The sequence below is a fragment of the Ictalurus furcatus genome, chromosome 3, assembly GCF_023375685.1.
Source record: "Ictalurus furcatus strain D&B chromosome 3, Billie_1.0, whole genome shotgun sequence".
Classification (NCBI taxonomy): domain Eukaryota; kingdom Metazoa; phylum Chordata; class Actinopteri; order Siluriformes; family Ictaluridae; genus Ictalurus; species Ictalurus furcatus.
The window spans coordinates 4,086,819-4,106,503 of NC_071257.1; the positions used below are offsets into that span (position 1 = coordinate 4,086,819).

General features: G+C 41.0%; 1 protein-coding gene across 1 annotated transcript in view; it reads right to left on the minus strand.

Annotated features, from left to right (window-relative positions):
- The window catches only part of LOC128605214 (MAM domain-containing glycosylphosphatidylinositol anchor protein 1), a 192,346-nt gene that overhangs the window by 126,263 nt on the left and 46,398 nt on the right, over nt 1-19,685 (minus strand). Inside the window, exon 3 of the mRNA XM_053620427.1 lies at nt 15,277-15,416. Coding sequence (XP_053476402.1) covers nt 15,277-15,416 — 140 coding nt within the window. The remainder of the gene's footprint in view (nt 1-15,276; nt 15,417-19,685) is intronic.

The window sequence follows — 19,685 nt, forward strand, 5'->3', positions numbered from 1 at the left end:
AGTGCAGCAAACAGCACAAAGCAAAGACTCTAATCTCTGTGGACCTCTAGCCATGATTAAAGCTCCCCTGTTATAATCAGGGTCACCCCTGAATGTGGAGTCGCTCGGGCGAGCAGGCAGCGCTCGGAGTTGGCAGGGGAAGGTTAGGACACGCACGCAAAGGATTATGGGATTAGGTAACCTGTAAAACGAGAAGCTTTGTGTTTATTCAGGCTTGTTTGCCCATGGATTTGGGACGCAGCTGTTCGCCATTGATCAGATAGACAAGGTGAGAAATTAATGGAGAGACTGAGAATACGTACAAAAAAAAAAAAAAAACTGCTCACTAGGAGGTTTCATGGGCATTTTTCAAAGTGCAAAGTGCTTATATTTTTGCTGGAACTGGACAAATGCTATTTGGGGAAGTCAGTCAGAAGATATATTGCTCAGATACAATTTTACCGAGTGCCCGCATTACGAATTACAATGCAATTGGTTTGTTCAGAGTGTACTGGAACACACATCCAGATTGGTTTGATAAATTAATGACACAGGTTTGTCGTGTACGCCGACTAGTCTGGGGAAAGTAAGAGTTAGCTAGCTACTTAATTTTAAGATTAATTAATTTACAGATTCAACTAAATATTGTTATTTAACAAATAAACAAACAACCAAAAAGCATCCGGCGGTTGATATGGTGTTAGGAGACGCTTCTAGAACGTTTAAGGAAGGAGTCTCCAGTGTCGGCACTTTTGTAAGCGAGACGGGAAAAAGTCTTCAGGACTGAGGAGTTTAGGGTTTCCGGGTTAGCTCGGAAGTTCTACAATATTACATGCGTTGTGTGTTAAATAAATAAATAAATAAATAAATCGCCAACACTGGTAAATTACTGCTGTTTAAGTGTATTAGAGGAATCCTCGAGTAAAAACACGTAAGCACGCCATCCAAAACACTCCCGTGGTTATTAGACTGAAGACATAGATGTTGCGGAAGCTCGTTTAGGCTTTTGTTTTTTAAGTTTGCAAAAACACAGCTCTCAAAGCTGTTTATGTACATAAATAAAGATCAGGCCGTCCCTGACCTGCTTTCAAGCAGGATTTCATCCATGCTGCTGTTGGTGCACATGTCAAGAAAGGCCAAGCACCAAACAGTGGGGGTGAAGTACACAAAAATATAAACACAAAGCCTAACCTGTTCAGAAAATCACAAAGTCATAAAATCATCAAAATTCAAGAAGAGGAAAAAATTTAAAAAAATAAAAAGCTTGGAGATGAAATGTACGCTTTAAGTGTATTATAAAAGTGACGGCAGGAGCTAACTTGTTAACACAGTCGCTCTATAGCTATAACTATAAACGGATAAAAAGTATGACATGGTTTTTTTTGTTACTGAATAAAAAATGTGTAATTTTTGACCAACTGCTGTAGCATGCTGTTCGTGGAAACTCTGCGTCTACTTCCTGTAGCGTTTAACCTACACAGGGTCACGGGGCGCCTGGAGCCTATCAAGGGGGATTTGGGACACAAGGGAAGGGACAGCCTGGACAGGGTGTCAACCCATCACACACACATTCACACACTATGGACAATTTGGAAATGCACAACGCTTGGACTGGGGGATACACACACACACACATCGGGGTCCAAAAATCCGAGACCACAGTGAAAATCTGGGATTATGTTTTTATATGAAACTGGAAATAAACCGCAAGTTTATTATTTTGAAAAAGCTAAAAACAAACAAAAAAAATGTCAAACAAAAAAAATGTCACTCTCGACTATTCAATATTCGCGATGTTGCGCAATTTCTAGGTCGGTATTTAAATTTAGGCAAATGCCTCATGTCTCACGGCATTTAGGTTGGGGGTTCGACGCAAAAAGTGGACGTACCAAATACTGAGAAACTCTGAAATTCGCGTGAAAAAAAATCTTTGAGATTCTACTTTTCACTCAAGTCGTCGCTGATAATTTCATCATTTGTAATGAAAGCTTGTGTGTTAAATTGAAAAAGAATGCCAAACAGAAGCATTTGGAGCAAGACTTTTGGATTTCACAGTGCTGGCAATGTGGGACGCTGATATGGAAAGACAATTAAAAACTTTTTTTTTTTTTTTAAAAACAGTGGCATAAAAACGAAAGCGGGAAAGACACGCACAGAGGACTTTATCAGTCTAAAACAGATGGCAAGGCTTCCCTTTCTGACATCGACTTCTGCTACATATCACTTCCATGCTGGTTCTCCCAGAGATCCCAAAAAATACGACATGTCATCTCCTCTCTGTCGCTGGCTTTGCTGTCATCATGAACACTCCAGCCCGGGCGTCCTCTCGCCACATTCTGGACAGCTTAGAGCTGCTTTTATTGTAGGCATTTTTTTCAGTAAATTGACTCAATCACAGAGGCAAAGACACACAGGTTAGTTCGCTCTAAAAAGCCCAAAAGCCAAAATCTATGTTATGTACATAGAGCTATAGTGATAGTGTATAATAGTCACCAGCTCTAGGGCATTTTACTGTGAGTAATCTCTAGCAAAATACAGAATGTACTCGTCACGGATGGATAACCGCGTCTCTCACACACACGAGCACTGCAGCACTAACTCCGCAGCGGTAGGATAAGATTCGGTTTGTGGTTATTAGCGGTTAAGCGGTGTTTACTTAAGGAAATTTGCTGCTTGTTATGCATGTCTGACATGGATCACAGCCCTCATGGGCAGTAAATAGTGGGAGAGGGAAAGGGAAAAAAAAAAAAAAGACAGTCCCAAGAGACCGTGAACAGTTGGGTGTCTCTTGATGGTGTGAGCATGTTCTCCCACATGGTTCGGTTTCATCCAGACCCTTGCACATGTAATCTGCAAATATGAGATTTACGCCGATGATAGAATTATACAACTATACTTATCGGATTAAATCTATAGACGCCGCAGCAGACCTATTCAAAAAATGGAAGGGCGTATAAGATACGTAAAACCTGCATGAACGGAAAACTGATACGGCCCATGTCTGCATGACTGTATGCATTGCACTACTGTATTATAAATCAACTGCATTTACTCTTCATCTCAGGATTTTTGTCCTTTATTTCCAATTCCTCACCTTCTTTTTTTTTTCCCCTCCCCAAGTTGCCAGCTTTCGCCATCCAATTAAATCACTGACGATCGCCTCGGACTGACTAATGTTTTCAGCGGTAAAAATTAGGCATGTTTAAAGAACAGTCCTGAGATTGATTTGTTTACCTTCTTACAACATCCGGAGTGACATCCAGTTCTGACTGAAAATCACTTCTGTCAGAGAGGACAAATTAGGCATAAAAATCAGGTTAAACATCCCATCTTAAGAGGGATCAGCGCCTCCTCGAGTTACTCGTGTTCTTTTCATTGACCCTAAGCGATTTACAACTTAGAGGATGTAAATACAGCGGTACGAGATCCTGAAAGCTGTCGGAAGTTTAATATTTGACGCGTAACGTCACAAATGCCAAACAAGGCTGCAGAGATGTGATACCTGGTGCAGCTGTTGAATCAAAATGCTTACTCATACACCTCCTGATGGGAATCTTTAGATAAACAAGCAGACGTAGACCTGCTTTCTTTATGGAAAAAGAACGAGTGAGTCACCGATTAAAGAAGACTGGACAGCTGGTAAGTGGATTCTCAACTTCGAAATTAATTTACAGGCACATTCAAGAGGAGGGGGAAGAAAGAAAAAAAAAGCGAAAGGCGAAGATCGTATAGACGGAACGAGATCAGGAAGAGCCAATGAGATGAAGGAGAAGAAGAGGGCGAAAACGATCTAAGCGGTGTCGGATTTTGCTGCTTCACCCTTGTTTTCCAGGATGGTTTGTACCCGCGTCATTCGATTCGCCCAAATCAGGTTACATGCATTAAAACAGCACTGCTGAGCAGTAAATCTCTCTGAACACGATGGAACACAGCGGAATGTTATGTTCAAAATTACAAAGTGGTACAATCCATGTTTGTTTGTTTTTTCCCCTGTACAGACACCATGAAAAGGGAGATACACTGAATCTAAAGAATTTCCACTTCAATTTTACTTTGTGTTGGAACATTTAGAGCAAAACTAATGAAGCAGGATGTACCTTCAGTAAGGAGTGAAGAGAGACAAAAAAATACATCTGAGATTGGGGAGAAAGAAAAAAATATATATATATATAAAGAAAAAAAGTTACAGTTGCAATCAAAATTACTCAACCCCCAGTGCAAATCAGGTTTATTGTCAAAATTTACAGACTTCCAGCTGTTTGCAATGAACCAATCAAACAAAAGCAATTGAAATACTTCACCACAACGAATGCTTCAAGTGGTTTCCCCAAATTCAACTGAAAATGCAACTTATGATTTCTCCAGTTTCAAAATGATTCAACGCCCTGAATAGAATCCCTCACAACAGCGCAAATGTGCTAAACGGGTGTTGTCTCAAGCACACCTGATGCTAAACCGATCAAGGGCTTCATTATCTGCACCAGGTGTGCTTGAGCTGGAACACATGAACTACCTGAACTGGCTAGGGGCAGAAAATGAATGAAATACCTGGACGGGGCAGAAAAAGGAAGCTATCGACGGCTGCAAGCAGATTTCTGAGAAGGCAGGTTGTGAAAAACCCTCGAGGGACTGCAAAAGACCTCAAAAAAAGTCGGTTCAAAAATCATATCAATAAGCCACAGAAGTTTGGGGATTGTGTTCTGTGGAGTGATGAAACAAAACTGGAACTTTTCAGCACGATGGATCAGCGGTACGTTTACAGGAAGAAGGATGAAGAAAGAACACACTGTCCACAGTCAAGCATGGTGGAGGCTCGGTGATGCTCTGGGGCTGCTTTGCATCATCTGGCACTGGAAACCTGCAGCGTGTGGAAGGCGACATGGATTCATTGAAGTATCAGGAAGTCCTAGGAGAAAACGTCACGCCGTCTGTGAGGAAGCTGAAGCTTGGGCGTCATTGAACCTTCCAACAGGACGATGATCCCAAGAATACCTCAAATTCCACCAAGGCTTGGTTGCAGAAGAAGTCCTGGAAGATTCTACAGGGCCATCACGGTCACCTGACTCGAACCCCATAGAAAATCTCTGGTGGGATTTGAAGAAGGCGGTTGCAGCGCGCAAACCCAAGAATATTACTGAACTGGAGGCCATTGCTCATGAGGAATGAGAGAAGATTCCTCAGGAACACCGCCAGAAGATCTGCATCTCGTTTGCAGCAGGTCATAACAGCAAAAGGGTGCGCTACAAAGTACTAAAGATACTCACCATGAAGGGGTTGAATCATTTTGAAACTGGAGAAGTCATTATAAGTGGCATTTTCAGTTGAATTTGGGGAAACCACTTGAAACATTTGTTGTGTTGAACTGTTATCGCTTTTGTTTGGTCTGTTCGTTGCAAACAGCTCAAAGTCTGTATATTTTGACAAACCTGATTTGCAATGGGGGTTGAATAATTTTGATTGCAAGTGTGTGTGTGTGTGTATATATATATATATATATATATATATATTTTTATCACATTCTCACAACCCACTCCAATGCCACAACCCACTCTGATCCTGAACTAGATCTTATTTGAGAGTAAAATAATCCGAGTGTTTTGTAAAAGAGAGACACGTAAGGTCATCTGGAGGACTCGGACCACACTGTGCAATGTATAGCTCCAGGGCATGAGCCGATCCTGTCTATCCTATAGCATTTCTGCTTTATTGACTCAGCCAGCTAAATGCACAGCCTTTAGTAACACAATAGCGGCTTAAATGGTTTTTTTGGAAAATGATCCTGCACCCTCCATTATTAATTCATACTGCTGGTCATTGCAACCTTGGGACCTCTGAAGGGGCACAGAGAGGGGGAGAGAGGGGAAAATGGGACGGGAGGGGAAGAATCAGAGAAGAGCATGGACGAGAGAGGGAGAAGTGGATGAGTTTTTTTTTTTTTTTTTTTTTACAAAAGGATGATAAACATGGGAGGAAAAAAGAAAGGATAGTGCGGGTTAGGTTTCTGTCCTTGGGAAAGTGCAGCCTGGGGGATCGATAAAGAAGCCAAAACAAGGAAGATCAGGTGGCATTGCAGCTTCACCACCTTTCAGCTGAGACACAAACAAGGTCATACAGTGACCCCTGAGAGAGAGAATGATGAATAAAGTGAGAGAAGGAGATTGTGCATGTTAATAGAGAGAATTTTAGGAGTCGCAGAGTTTTAAGAGAAAAGGAGAGCGACGGCTTTGCGAGAGTAGCACATCTTCTGCCTCTGGGACCTCCATTGGCTGGTGTTTTTCAGGAAATGCACAGAATATCAATGCAAGAACATACACACTCCATAGTCTATACCACTCTGGCCATTATTCTTCAAAGTTTTCACAGAAACGGGCGCACGGAATTCACGAAACTGTCGTACGACATCAAAACCAGTGGTGATTTCAACGCAACTGATGAATCAGCTTCAGCCGCATGGACGCAAGCTCCCACCCACCAAGCGCATTATTTACACGTCATATGCAAACGACACCATAACTTACCCTCGTATACATCGATTTACATGAAACACGCCCTTAATTATTCTGATTACGCAATAGTGATCCAATAAAGGAAAAACATTCAGGAGGCTAACCAGATCCGAACAAATAAAAATAAAAAAAATTTAAAAAAGAGTCATCCAAAATGGAGAGGGCATAAAAACTAAAATTCATTGAAGCCGAGTTAGAGGTGCTTCTGCTGCAAATAAAACACAAAGTTATGAAAGTGCGCTCCGCTTGATATAAAGCTGTTTCAGATAGAAAACGGACCCATCTGAGGCAAGTTACATGAACTCCACTCATAGCTAGATTATTTTTTTCCATTCATTTTAGAACTTGAATAGATCAGATTTAACTGAAGTCAGATTTATTTAAAGCTTCATTTATATAAACACGTAAGCCGGAACAAACGACTAAGTCTTCATTTCATATAAACACCAAAAAACCAAGACTCGGGGTGTATTTTACTTCCATTAAAAATGTGTTTTTAATTAATTCGCATATTGAAACACCTGATTGGTCAATGCTTAATAATGCTAACTAACAAATACATACAATTTACAATACTATACTAAATAATTACAATTTACAAACATCTGTCACATGCCACATCGTTTTGCTCTTGAATTCTCATCGATGTTGGAAAGTTCCAAGAATAAAAGCGTTTCGGAAATCGGACTGTTCACTCATGATAACGGATCACGTAAACGGAATCGTCTAATTACAAAAAAATGCTACTGTTTTAATTCCGATTTCCACCAAGAACTCACTTTGGTCAACCCGAGAGCGTGTAAGCTGCCTGTTCGCGGCAATCGTGCTACAAAATACGATCCGTACATACGTAGCAATAAAGCTCACCGAGTAATGAACATCGAACAAGCTTCAGTAGACCTTGTTTTCCACATCTGAACAATTGGTCCGATACTACGCTCGCTTATTCATACTCTGGACATATTCCAGGATTAATGATGCCAATGAAAGCAAAACAGACTGCAAACTTTGCTCTGTGGAAATAGCAAGAGGAGCCACTGCAGCATCTTCCTACAATGCAAGTAATCAGAGCAGTATCAACCAGCGTCTTTGTTTAAATGAGCATAAGATGCTATAAATCGTGTGCAAGGTTGCAATTTACAGTTTTTCAGATCCATCCTCTACAAAGAGATCACTGCTTAGAAGCACATAGCAGCACCCAAGATAAACAGAGCTAAATAAAAATGTTCCATGATGTCTCAGACTGATCATTACTAAGTAGGTTACTCATTTCGGTATCGATAAACACGTGCTCGTGCTCGGCTTGATGCATCGCTATCCAGAATAAGCATTCTGAGACTAGACTCGCATCCAAAAATCAATATGAAGCTATGAGTGCTCCTTAGAGATAACACTATAGCTTCTCCGAAGAGGCCCAGACCTTCCTCTGATGTCCACCAGTACAAGTGCAGTTCAACATCTCTTGGGGTTCAAGTCGGTTAAAAACGCGGCTCTTCCAAAGGATCTTACAAGCACACAAGCGGTAAGTTTCTCAGCACGGGTTCACCTTGATAAGCTCCATGGCTGCAGCTGTTTTTTCGCATTTTTCTCTGCTAGAGCTTCAGTCTAAATAATCGTTGCTGACTTTTTCTGAAGACAAACAGGAAGTCCTGAGACGTCCGAAGCCAAACAGTTATCCGCCTCCTTAGGACGTCGATCAAGATTCTGGACTCGATGATCCATGATCAAACTCCCCGGGATGTCATCTGAACACATGCTTCATCGGAAGAGAGAAGATTCATCTCTTGAACGTTAAATGATCGAGACACAGACCATTTGATTGCTTTTATTTAGTGTCTTTTTCCAAAATCCTTCTGTGGTCTCAGACTTTTGGTGCCAACTGTACATGAAGCGACATATTGAGCGATTTAAAGATAATGTACAAATCAGCCGTTGATGCGACGTGTAGTAGTCGAGTACGTCCTGTAAAGTGAACACCGCAGCATACGTTAGAGTGTATAAGGGTATAAGGGGGTGGGAAGACAGAGGAGGAAGTGCTAGACGGCGGCTGTTGTTTACGAGTCTGTCAGCCTGGGGTCTGAAATCTGGTAAAACGGTACCGTACCAGAGCATCGCAGCCAGACACTGACAGCCTGTCACAGTGTCTGGATGTTCTGGCTATGAAGCTCCCAGTACCATTTCCCAGATTTCATGAGTGTGAACAATGAGTGGGCAGGATGGAAGGGGGCCCATGGTAACACTGCTAGCCGATCTACACACTCCCCTGTTGGAGATGTCCCGCAGCGATGGCAGATACATCCCTGTGCTTTTCCTGGCTATCCTGATCGTTCGCTATAGCGATAAACAAACGACGTGACACTCTATTGCAACATCCCCACTGGTTCCACACGTTCGTGTTCTGTATCTATTTCAGATACCGATTCACTTGTTTTATGCGACTCATTATATACTTAACATATTCAATCTGTAATATTTTAAGTAGCTACACATTTATTTACTCGTTCGTTTATTTATTTATTTATTTATTTATTTATTTATTTGGGGGGGGGGGGGGGAGTACACGTGTCAGCCATTTTGATTCTTCCCTATTACGTATGGACGACAACTCTTTCAATCCAATCTTTAGGAACGATGGTAAACAATCAGTCTTGATAAAGGATCGGATAAATCCTCAATCAAACTCATTCTCTGTAAAGCCACCATTTATTACGAAGTCTCACACCCCAAATTGGATTGTCCCGTCAGTTAGAGCGAGCAAAAAAAAAAAAAAGAAGGAGAGAGAGAACAGGATAGAAAATTGCCTTCTTAAATGGTTCCCACTAGACTTTTTTAATTCCAGCGTTGCCCGGGTGCTTTTATCGGCCGATCGACACGTCGATCGTTCCGGCGTCTTTCGTCCGTTAGTTCGTCGGTCAATTCCGTGTTTTTCAAAGGGGACTGAAATAAATTCGTGTAGCCGTGACACTAACACTTCACGCATTTCATTCGTCGAGGATTAAACAGCAAACCAGCCACCCATGACTTTCAGCTGTAACGTCCTTCAAATAATAGAAACCTTAAAATGTAACGTGCTTCAAATATTACAAATCCAAACAGCAAAAAGAAATAGTTGGAGGACTAACGTGTGCAGAATTTCAGCACTCGCACACACAGGCGTCACATCCATCTCCTTCGTAATATTCTATTTAAAGATCCGCATTTCATTATCAAACCATATAAAGACAAGTGGGTCACCTCATTCCTCGCCTGACCAAGCCACAATAAACACGTCACGTGTGTGCATAATTGTGTATTTAGTGCATGCCCTCGTGTAATCTCGTACACATCGGAGCCAGATCTCCTTGGCAACACATTTGTGGTCTGTGCCAAATCCTGAAAGAGGGTCAGTATGGCCTGGTTCCAAATGCAGTTCACACTCTTCCCCTACACTCTTCCTGTATCCAAGTGCATGGGGATAGAGACAGGTTTATTAGGCTTGTGTGCGTGTGTGGATTTTCCGTCTCTTGTTCCCCAAGGACTGTCCAAAAAAAAAAAATAAAAAAAAATAAAAAAATAGAATAATAAATCTTAAATACACATTAACACACATCTTTGAAACTGAAAATTGAAATGATTCAAAAATCATAACCGTGGGTTCGGACTTGTTGGACAACATTGTCTCAGAATGCTCGTTATGCCATCTTTTTTTTATCTACTACTGTAATTTACTCAAACACTTACTTAGACACGCACGTGCATGTGTATAAAACCTCCGAATTACAATTAGAGATAGTAAATAGCTCCACGTTGCCAGAGCAGTCAATATCACCTTGTTATGTCAGGTCTGTTTCTCTTCAAGTCGCTGCTTGGTGAACAAACGGTGGTGTTGCTTTAATCAAACACTTGGCCTCGCATTGCATGAATTTTATTGATAATACCGAGCCCGTAACGTTAATAAACAACTTCTGAGATCCTGGGAATCCCAGTAAATCCCAGGAATTAACAGTCAGAATTTGGTAGACGCCGGCTCGTCTCACCTGAAAGTAGTACAGCCAAGTTTACGTAAAATTGATTTATTTTATTTATTTATTTATTTTTAAGCGTTGCAGGCATTTTATCAGAGAAGCCTTTTCTCAACTGCCTCTGAGATGGAATGCTTGTGAGAATCAAGCTCAAAGAAACACAGACTTATTTTATACAACTCGATTTACTAGCTCGACGTTGGCTCACTGTTGGGCATCTCCTGCAGGTGGAAATGACATTGATGAAAGAGGACGAGAAAGAAGTAAACGGTAGGCAATTTAAAAGCGCAAACTATATTCAAATAAAAACAGCTCGACCACGGTAAATACTGTAAATAAATAAACCTATTGCAATGTACAGTAGCTGTACGACTGACTGCATTAATCGGTTAATTACTGTAACAGCAATTAGAGTAGGCTTATTATAATGGACTGGTTACAATTAAGTGTCGGTAATGTAAAGTCTAATAGAAAGAAAAAAACAGACAGATGGAAGCTTCATATCAATATCCACTGACACTCGAAATCTCTTAATCTGCTAAATTTCTTAATAATTGCTTAAAATATTGCTTTTTGAATGAATGTTTCAATAAACCAACTAACAATGTGGTTAAAACACAATTATTATTATTATTTTAAAAGAGAGATTTTCTATGCAGAGCGAAATATCTAATTGCGCAGACATTTATCATACATTCAGTCTTAAAAATATAAACACCGATAACTAACTACCGAAGCGTGAATGTTCTGTGCTCCGGGCCACAGCCGCTCTGATAGCGCATGTAATATTGTTATTATAGCTTTGCATTCAGAGTGTTATTATTATTCTACGTAGTGAGTAAACCAGTCCCCAGAGGCCAGGGAAAATTGGTGCGGTAATTTCCTCGCATTTCTTCGCAGGGAATATTTCCCCAGGTTCTGAGCAAAGCTTGCGGTTCTGAGAAACATTCTTAATTTACCTGTGAGTGGTTGGGACAAAGGATGTCTAATAGAGAGCGGAGAAGATTTTATCTGGCAATCTGGATTTGTGCCATATGGATGCGTCCTGCAAAAAAAAAATTTAATAAATGAATGGATTTGAATGTGTGGGTGGGTGTAACCGAGGCAGACGGAGAAGCAGATACGAAGAGAGAAAGATGAATAAAGTGAATATGAAAGTATACAAATTAATGATGGCGGATTGTCAATAATAGCTGGTTTTTGGGGGGGTTTTTTTTGTTTTTTGTTTTTTTACAGTCAGTGCTCTACCCAGCAGCTTTGGAGGCTTGGGTCTTCTAAAAAGCGAGTAAACAGAAGATCCTTCTTTCGTGCGCCTATCATTATAACTCAGGGGGTTTTAAACTTTTATTTTTGTCAGGTGAACCCCTTCGACCCACATCATTTATCTGTTTACTTTACGTACTTAAAGCCCCCCTTGAGGTTCACATTTAAGTGAAACATTTGTGATAATTACCAAAACCTGCTTACAAGTTGCTTACAAAACCAATTTTTTCAGTTTGTGAAATATATTCACTTTTATTTTTGGGTATTTTTAGTACTAAAATAGTGCTGCAAGCAGTGATTAAGGGTCCAAACACTTTCTGGCCCCATCTCTTTAGTGACAAAGGAAGCCATTGGGAACCAGAAGCCATTGGGACCAACAGCACTTGCTCCCAAGGAGATGCACTACATGTGATGGCAATGTGTCAAACCGTTGCTAAGATATGGCCTCACTTCCAGTTTTCGGAAGGCCTCCCAAGTTCCAAACAAAGTCAAAGCTGGCATATTGTTAAAGTTGTGTGTTAATGATCCTAAGTTCATGATGATTGGGCAACAATTGTAGAAGAAGAAGAAGTATAAAAAAAAAAAATTGAGTTTGAAAATATTCAAAATGGGTGAAAATCCAATATGGTGGAAATCAACATTGTGGTATCTACTTAGGAACATGGAATATTTGCACGCAAGAGCATTTGAGAGGCATAGACTAAAATTGCTGTGTAGGTAACGGACACTGTCTCCTATGCAAACAGGAACTAACAAAATGGTCTATGGGTTGCCATGGACTCTCATGTGGAGGAAGAAGAAGAAAACATATTTGGTGTTTGGCCCCAAGAATGAACGCCATTGACATTACCAGTCCGATGAACCCCCTGCAATGCCACCATGAACCCCCAGGAAACACTCCTATAGATAAATAAAGCTATCCGTCATGACAAAATTGGGTTTTTTTTTATCAGGTTAGCTCCTCAGAACTGGGTTTTAACTTAATTGTGAGCGTAAATGTTTAAATAAACTAAGTATAAAATGAACTGCAACAGGAACTTAAAATTATCCATGATTTGGAAAAACAAGAAGAAAACGCACAGGGAAACCTGCTTAACATCTCCACTAACTATGACCAGCCTATGTCATACATATATATATATATATATATATATATATAGGCTGATAATCATACACGCTCTGACAAGGACAGGCACCTCAATTGCAAGGACCATGAGAGGTTTCCAAGACCCCCCCCCCCCACCCCACACACACACACCTTGTCTTTTCACTCTTACACAACTGTTATCTCTTAAGTTCTCAGAGTGAAAAAGAGAATACACCCCGGATGGGATGCCAATTCATCGCACACTCATCCACACCTAGGAGAACAATTTAGCATAGCAAATTCACCTACTGGCATGTTTTGGGGAGGTAGGAGGAAAACGGAGAACCCAGAGGAAACTCACAAGGAGAACTGTGCAAAGATTTTCCACAGAGAGTAACCTGAGTTCAGGATCGAACCGGAGACCCTGGAGCTGTAAGGTGGAAACATCATCTATATCATAATCTATATCATCTGTATTACGTCACTATAAGAGACATGATAGAAATGTACATTACACGTAACTTTCTTTAGGTTCGCGAGGAATTCATTCAAAGATATTAGACAAAAGTTGATTAGTCATATTGGTTTTGTTTTTTAAAAAAAAAAAGGCGACATTTTTGAAGACATTTTTGCGAAAATTCCTGAGCTGTGGTGTTGCACTTGGTGTGGAACAGTAGTCTCTAAAGATGTATGAAATGCATGTATGAAAAAAATTATAATTTTGGTGAACAGTCACAATAATAAATAAATAAATAAATAAATATTGTATGGTATGCTCTTGTAGTACAAGTTCTTTCTGTGGTTCTTTTTCAAACCCTTTTGCAAGCTACACATTTTTGAAGACGATTTCACATTGCGTTGGAAGGTTGGTATTTTTTTTCCTTTGAGAAAAAAAAACAAAAAAAAACCCCAAGCAGGTTTTAAAGCCGTGAGCATCCAGTCACCGTGGTAGAGGCATTTTTCCCGGCTGTTTGTGTTTCATACAGTATAATGCTAAAGAATGTGGAAGAAAGCTGCAAGCACATACACTCTGACAGTCTAACCCAACCTTTCTAGCCTGCATGAAGTTTCTGGAGGCTTTTTCACTCTTCCTTTATTCTTCTTACGTCCTCTCTTTATTCAGGACAGCAAGAGAACGAGTTTCCTCGAGTCTCCTTCGGATCATTTCTGCTCTAAATCTTCCTGTAGTAAACATACACGAGAAGTATCTCCCAGACAAGTAACACACACACAGACATTTTTTTTTTAATAATAAATGCAGTTGCTCAAATACTAGAATAATGCAAATTTAATTGGCAATCCTATGTTTTCATGACTTATGAATGGCATTACATGCCTGTTACGGATGAAAAATTAACCCTCTCTCTCAGTCTCTGCGCTTCTTAAGTGCAAACCCGTGCAAAACTGTCACACATTACATTACAAACGAACAAATAATTCAATAAAGATATAAATACTATTTCATATTAATCTCGTATGCAGCGATCATGTGTACGTGCTGCCATGAGCAGAGCGGAAAATGCCAAGCGAGCTGGAAAGCTGCTGAGTTTTGGTGTTACTACCATGCCAAGGGTGCGCTTTTACCCTGGATCTGCCATGCTCTCTAAGTGGCGTACTGCCAAGATTGTAACGTTGGTACCGAAAAATGGATGCTGCTGGGAAAGAAAACTAATGTTGCCCAGTGAAAGAGCCCTGCCATCCCTATTTCAAGGTCCTTTCCAACACTGGCTCTACAGAAGAAGCAGCCATTACAGACTGTGGCCCGGTTACTCAGGAGAGGAATCATGAAGCAGGTTCCAGCATGCCACTTCATCACCTGCGCAACAGTCCTACTACTCAATCTCTCCCCCAGTGCGTCACAGATGATCCCCAGACGGCTCGAGTACGGTACGCATGGGTTTGTTGGGCTGCAAAGGAGAGAGTGGACTGCAACCAACTGGAGGGGGGTCAGGACATCCGTGTATTAACAGTTCCTCTACCATCCCCCAGACCAAAGAGTATCGGTCAGTACTCAAGGACAAAGACCGTGATCCACCGCAACCTGATTCAAGACGAGGCACTGGAAAGTGAATATAGGGGCATAAAGTAAAGGTGCGGGTTAGTCCCCACCTTTCCTAACCAGTAATTTTGGGAGCAGATTGCCCAGGGTTTGGTCAGCGAGGAACAGACTTACGACTAGGCGGATCTTATCAAGTAGGGCAACCGTAAGGCGTTCAGAGCTTAGGCCTGATGCATCACATAACTATGGCTATGTGGGAGCTTGCAACAGGGCGGCAGGAAATCCGCCTTTGTTGTACACTCTCCTTCTCTCTCCTCAAGCCCCATGCTGACCTCCAGCTTGAGCAGATGTTCAGTGATACTTTGAAGAACACTCTCAACCAGGTTGCTGGGATTGATGGTGAATATGTAAGGTCCTTGACCGTTATCCGTAAGTGTGTACCTGTGGCCGTGGATGTCCCTTAACCAGGCACTGTAGCACGAGCGTGTCACCTTCACGGATGGTGTAGATCCTCTCACTGATGTTATCCTCCTTCACCACACATGCCTGGCCAGAGTGAACAATCTGTGCGTTGGCAGGAGCTGAGAGAGAGCGAGAGAGAGAGAACACAAGATTAGAGAGACTGTTAGCACTAAACGACACGAGTGTTTTCAAAAAGGTCTAACTCAGGGGTGTCCAATCTTATCCGGAAAAGGTCGGTGTGGGTGCAGGTTTTCATTCTAACCAATGAGAAGCTACACCCGAGTCTATTGAAAGCTAAGATCAACTGATTAAACAGGTGGAAATCAGGTGTGGCTCCTGCTTGACTGGAATAAAAACCTGCACCCACACTGGCTCTTTGCGGATAAGATCGGGCACCCCTGGTCTAACTGGTCCGATTGTTACCAGAAGTAAAATAATACTTTGTTCCCAAAGATAAACGTCATAAAACAGTTCCTGCCTTCCTACTACTACTAATGCTACTCTCAAAACTAACAGATCAGTGACTCTGTTACTGACCCCGTTGGTTGCTTCACACATTTAAGTATAAGGAATATACTGGGGTGATTATACACATAAAAATGTCAACCAGGACTGCTACACATTTAACGAGGTACGAGATGTTATACAAGTGTAAATGTTTCTCCAAGCCACATTTAGCGACCAAAATCTCTCCTAATACATGACACCAAAATACACATAGGCTCCTCAACTCTAGATCCTATCTGCAATTAGATCCCTTTTAGTGTCTGGAGAAAAAAAACCTTATCTGTGATTTCATACATGACCTCTCATTAAATGTGTATCGAGACATTACAGAGCGAAATAAAGCTGGGAAGGAAAGAGCAGACAGACATCGATTGTGCCTCTCATAGGTACATAGCACATACACTAGGTAGCTTGTTTTGCTAAGCAGCCACTGAAGCCAATACAAACCCCACCATGTAGCATGTAAACCAAACGTAAACCAATTTTCACCTTGATTAACGCTTTATTTCATTTCTGCTCAGCTAGTTTAGGCTAGTGACTTGTCATATGTAAGCTAGGGTTACATATTGACCTATAGAGAAAGTACAGCCTCAAAAATTTAAGAAAAAATATTAGAAATAAACCTTAGAAAAGGACAAAGGGGGGGAAAATCATTTCAGTTCAGACTAATTTGGGTCTAAAACAAGGCAGCGTTTCTTATTCTCGACAGTAAATCGGAGGGTGGTCTGATTACATGGCACTAATTAATTACCACTATTACTAGCAAAATGAGGCCTGCGTTACCTCGAACGCTTTATTGATGACTGGCAGAGTACGATGGATTTCTCTCACTTATTCAAAATCCTGAACTCAGCAGTTATACAGAAATTCCTCCTTCAGCTCTACCCGCATGTGCTACTCAAATATGGAAATAACACAGCTGCACACGATTTTAATTAAACTGTTAATTTTTTAGTAGTGTGACGTCCTGTGTTAAAACAGATGCCAGGAATATATTCTGCTATTTCTGTATCTTTTGGTATGCACGCACAATTTAATATAGACGTCTAGCGCGTTTAATATACACCTGAAACCTCGATTAGAGGCGAACTGTTTAGTGCTACTGCAAAACTATAAACGTGCTGTGCTTATATAAAAGGCCTTACTCTCTCAGTTTAGGAAGCGGTTCACCTGGTTCCCTAGTTCCTCTCGGTTGTTAATAGGTGAATAGGTTTTAGGAAGAAACTTTTACCTAGGAACTGCAAGGTACCAACAGAGTTGCAAACTCTCAGAGGCTGGATAAGATTATTTTTCTGTGAATACAGCCTGCAGATGTGAAGCGAATTCTTGGCTTTGTGTGTGTGTGTGTGAGTGAGTGAGAGAGAGCGAGCGGGAGGCTCAAGGGCAAGGCCCATTATAGCTTAACGGCAGCAGCATGTGTGTGTTCGAGGTGTGAATCCACAGCACGAGAGGACTTAAAGTGAGTGTATAAAGAATATCTAATCCTCTGTTGCACTGATATAAAACAAATATAAAATTATAAATCAGAACTACGACGTTTAACCCCGACACCTCAATTAGCTCCAAACTATTCTGTGCTAACAATATTATTGCATTAAAATATGGACTGTCTCAGTTTACCGAACAGGCTCCAGGGGCTTTAAGACCCTAGTATAAGATGAAAGGGATGGTGCGATGGACCAGTTGTTCCTATTTATCAAGGCGGACAATAATTACTGATGCTGTGTTTTTAATTACCGACTGCGTGGACCATTTAACGCGGACTACGCCGAGACTGCAAAAACGACGAGATTAAAAGTTCATGCAAATGAGAAGTGAAGCAACGTGGCTGTTACTAATTGGTGTGACCCAGGATTAAACCGGATGGCAATTTTTCACCTTGCGACACTGAAATTGCTGTGGGCTGGTCGCTAGTCTGGGTTCCTACCGAATCAGGATAGAAACCGTATACAGAACCACCAATTTCACCACGAATCAGCGTTCTCCCCCTTCGAAAAATAACAATTCTGAAAGGAAACACTTTGTATAAATTGCACCCGGCGCTGTCGACTATTGTCGGAATGAGGTGAAAATGTGTGTGTGGTCAGTGCTATTTGCAAAAAGCACCAGCGCCGTACAATTTGGGTGCATCAAACATTTTAAGCCAGTAAAGGAAATGTCACCTGGAACCAAAAAGCTTTACACAGGGAGAACGAGAAAGAATCGCTTTACTGTCCTTTTAGGACCAAGTTTGGACAACCATTTTTAATATAGTTAGGCCATCAAGACGCTCTATACGTTTACATGGACGACAATAATCTGACATTAACCCGATTAAGACGAAACTCTGATTAAGAAACTAGCATGTAAACAGCGATTATTGATGACCTTAATCCGATTAAGGTCATACTCGAAGTAAACACAAATGGAATTAAGACGTGTGGAGTATTCCTGTTTTAGTCGCATTATCGACGTGCGTTACAGACATGTGCACACCTTAATCACACTATTAACGTCGTGTGAGAGTTTCCACCGCATTTTAGTACAGTATATAGTAGGCGAAATACATATATTTGTATATACTATATAGTAGGTAAGTACGCGGTTTGGGACGCAGCCCACGGCTTCAAGCAGTCGTCTATTTGCACGTATAGCATGACGAATAATTAACTGCACTCGAAGCGTTCGTGAAATTAAAAATAAAACACCCAAAACTGTATACGGTCCCATAACGAAGACGGACCGTATGTCGATACGTGAAATTCTGGAGGGACGGCGTGGCGCGGTGACGTAATGACGTGTGCCGTTAATCGCTCCATGTTCTATAACATGTAAAATGGGAACATGAAAGGAGTATTCTAAAAGCGACTCATGTAAACACCTTAATCAGAATATTGTCTTATTCAGAATATGGTCAATAATTAGATTACTGCTGTCCGTGTAAACGTAGTCAGCAGTGAGAGGAACCAGGACAGCATGGATTTGGATGGAAAAACAGAAACTCAGCCTCACTCGGCTGATAAAGAAAAACAGATGTCATGCTCTAGTGATCCGCGGTCTTGTTGGTATCTCGTCTTTTCACTCGATCACTCCATTAACACAACTTCAGCATTCTGCAAACTGAGGCTAGTCCTAGACACTGCTCACCTCTCTGGCCCTGATTTACTTGCGTGTCTAAAAAGGGCAAAAAAAAAAAAAACATTTTAATAAAAAACCCAACAAATAATAAATAACAGTGTCTACAAGGAGAAATAGCACGTGTATTTTGCACGGTTTCCTTGATAAATATGTCATTTCGCCTGTTTCTAAAAGTATTTATTAATTTTGCACTCAAATGTGGTGTACTAAGCCACTAGACTGCAAGTGGAAACGAAACCATTTTGAATACGTGCAATTTGAAAATTTCTCCCATTTATGATATTCTTCATGCCGGGTAATGGCGGTCTCATATTTGTTGCACATCTGCACTTCCCGATGCCAACAGCAAGGGTGAAAAGGTTTCCGTTCGCATTTCATAATGCACACGCATATTTACACATTTCTGTTTTATATTGTATTTTGAACAGTTTCCCGACCTGACTCGTCACCTCTGACGGGCTTTTTTGGTTTCAGTTTCTCTTCTGGGATTCTTAGAGATCAAAAGCACCGTGGCTCTCGAGAACATAAATCGCACATGTAAAAGAACGCATTTAAAAAATATCGTTGTCTCTTACTACTTCATAAAATCACCCACAACACACCCACTAACTGTGTGCAAAATTTGATTTCAAACACAAATCAGCATTCTTTATGTGGGATTTTATCAAAATCACAGCAGTCGTCTTTCCGTTCGTGAACCAGAACCGGACTCTAACCATGGCACACGGACTTGCATGTACTGTACATACCGCAAGCAACGAATA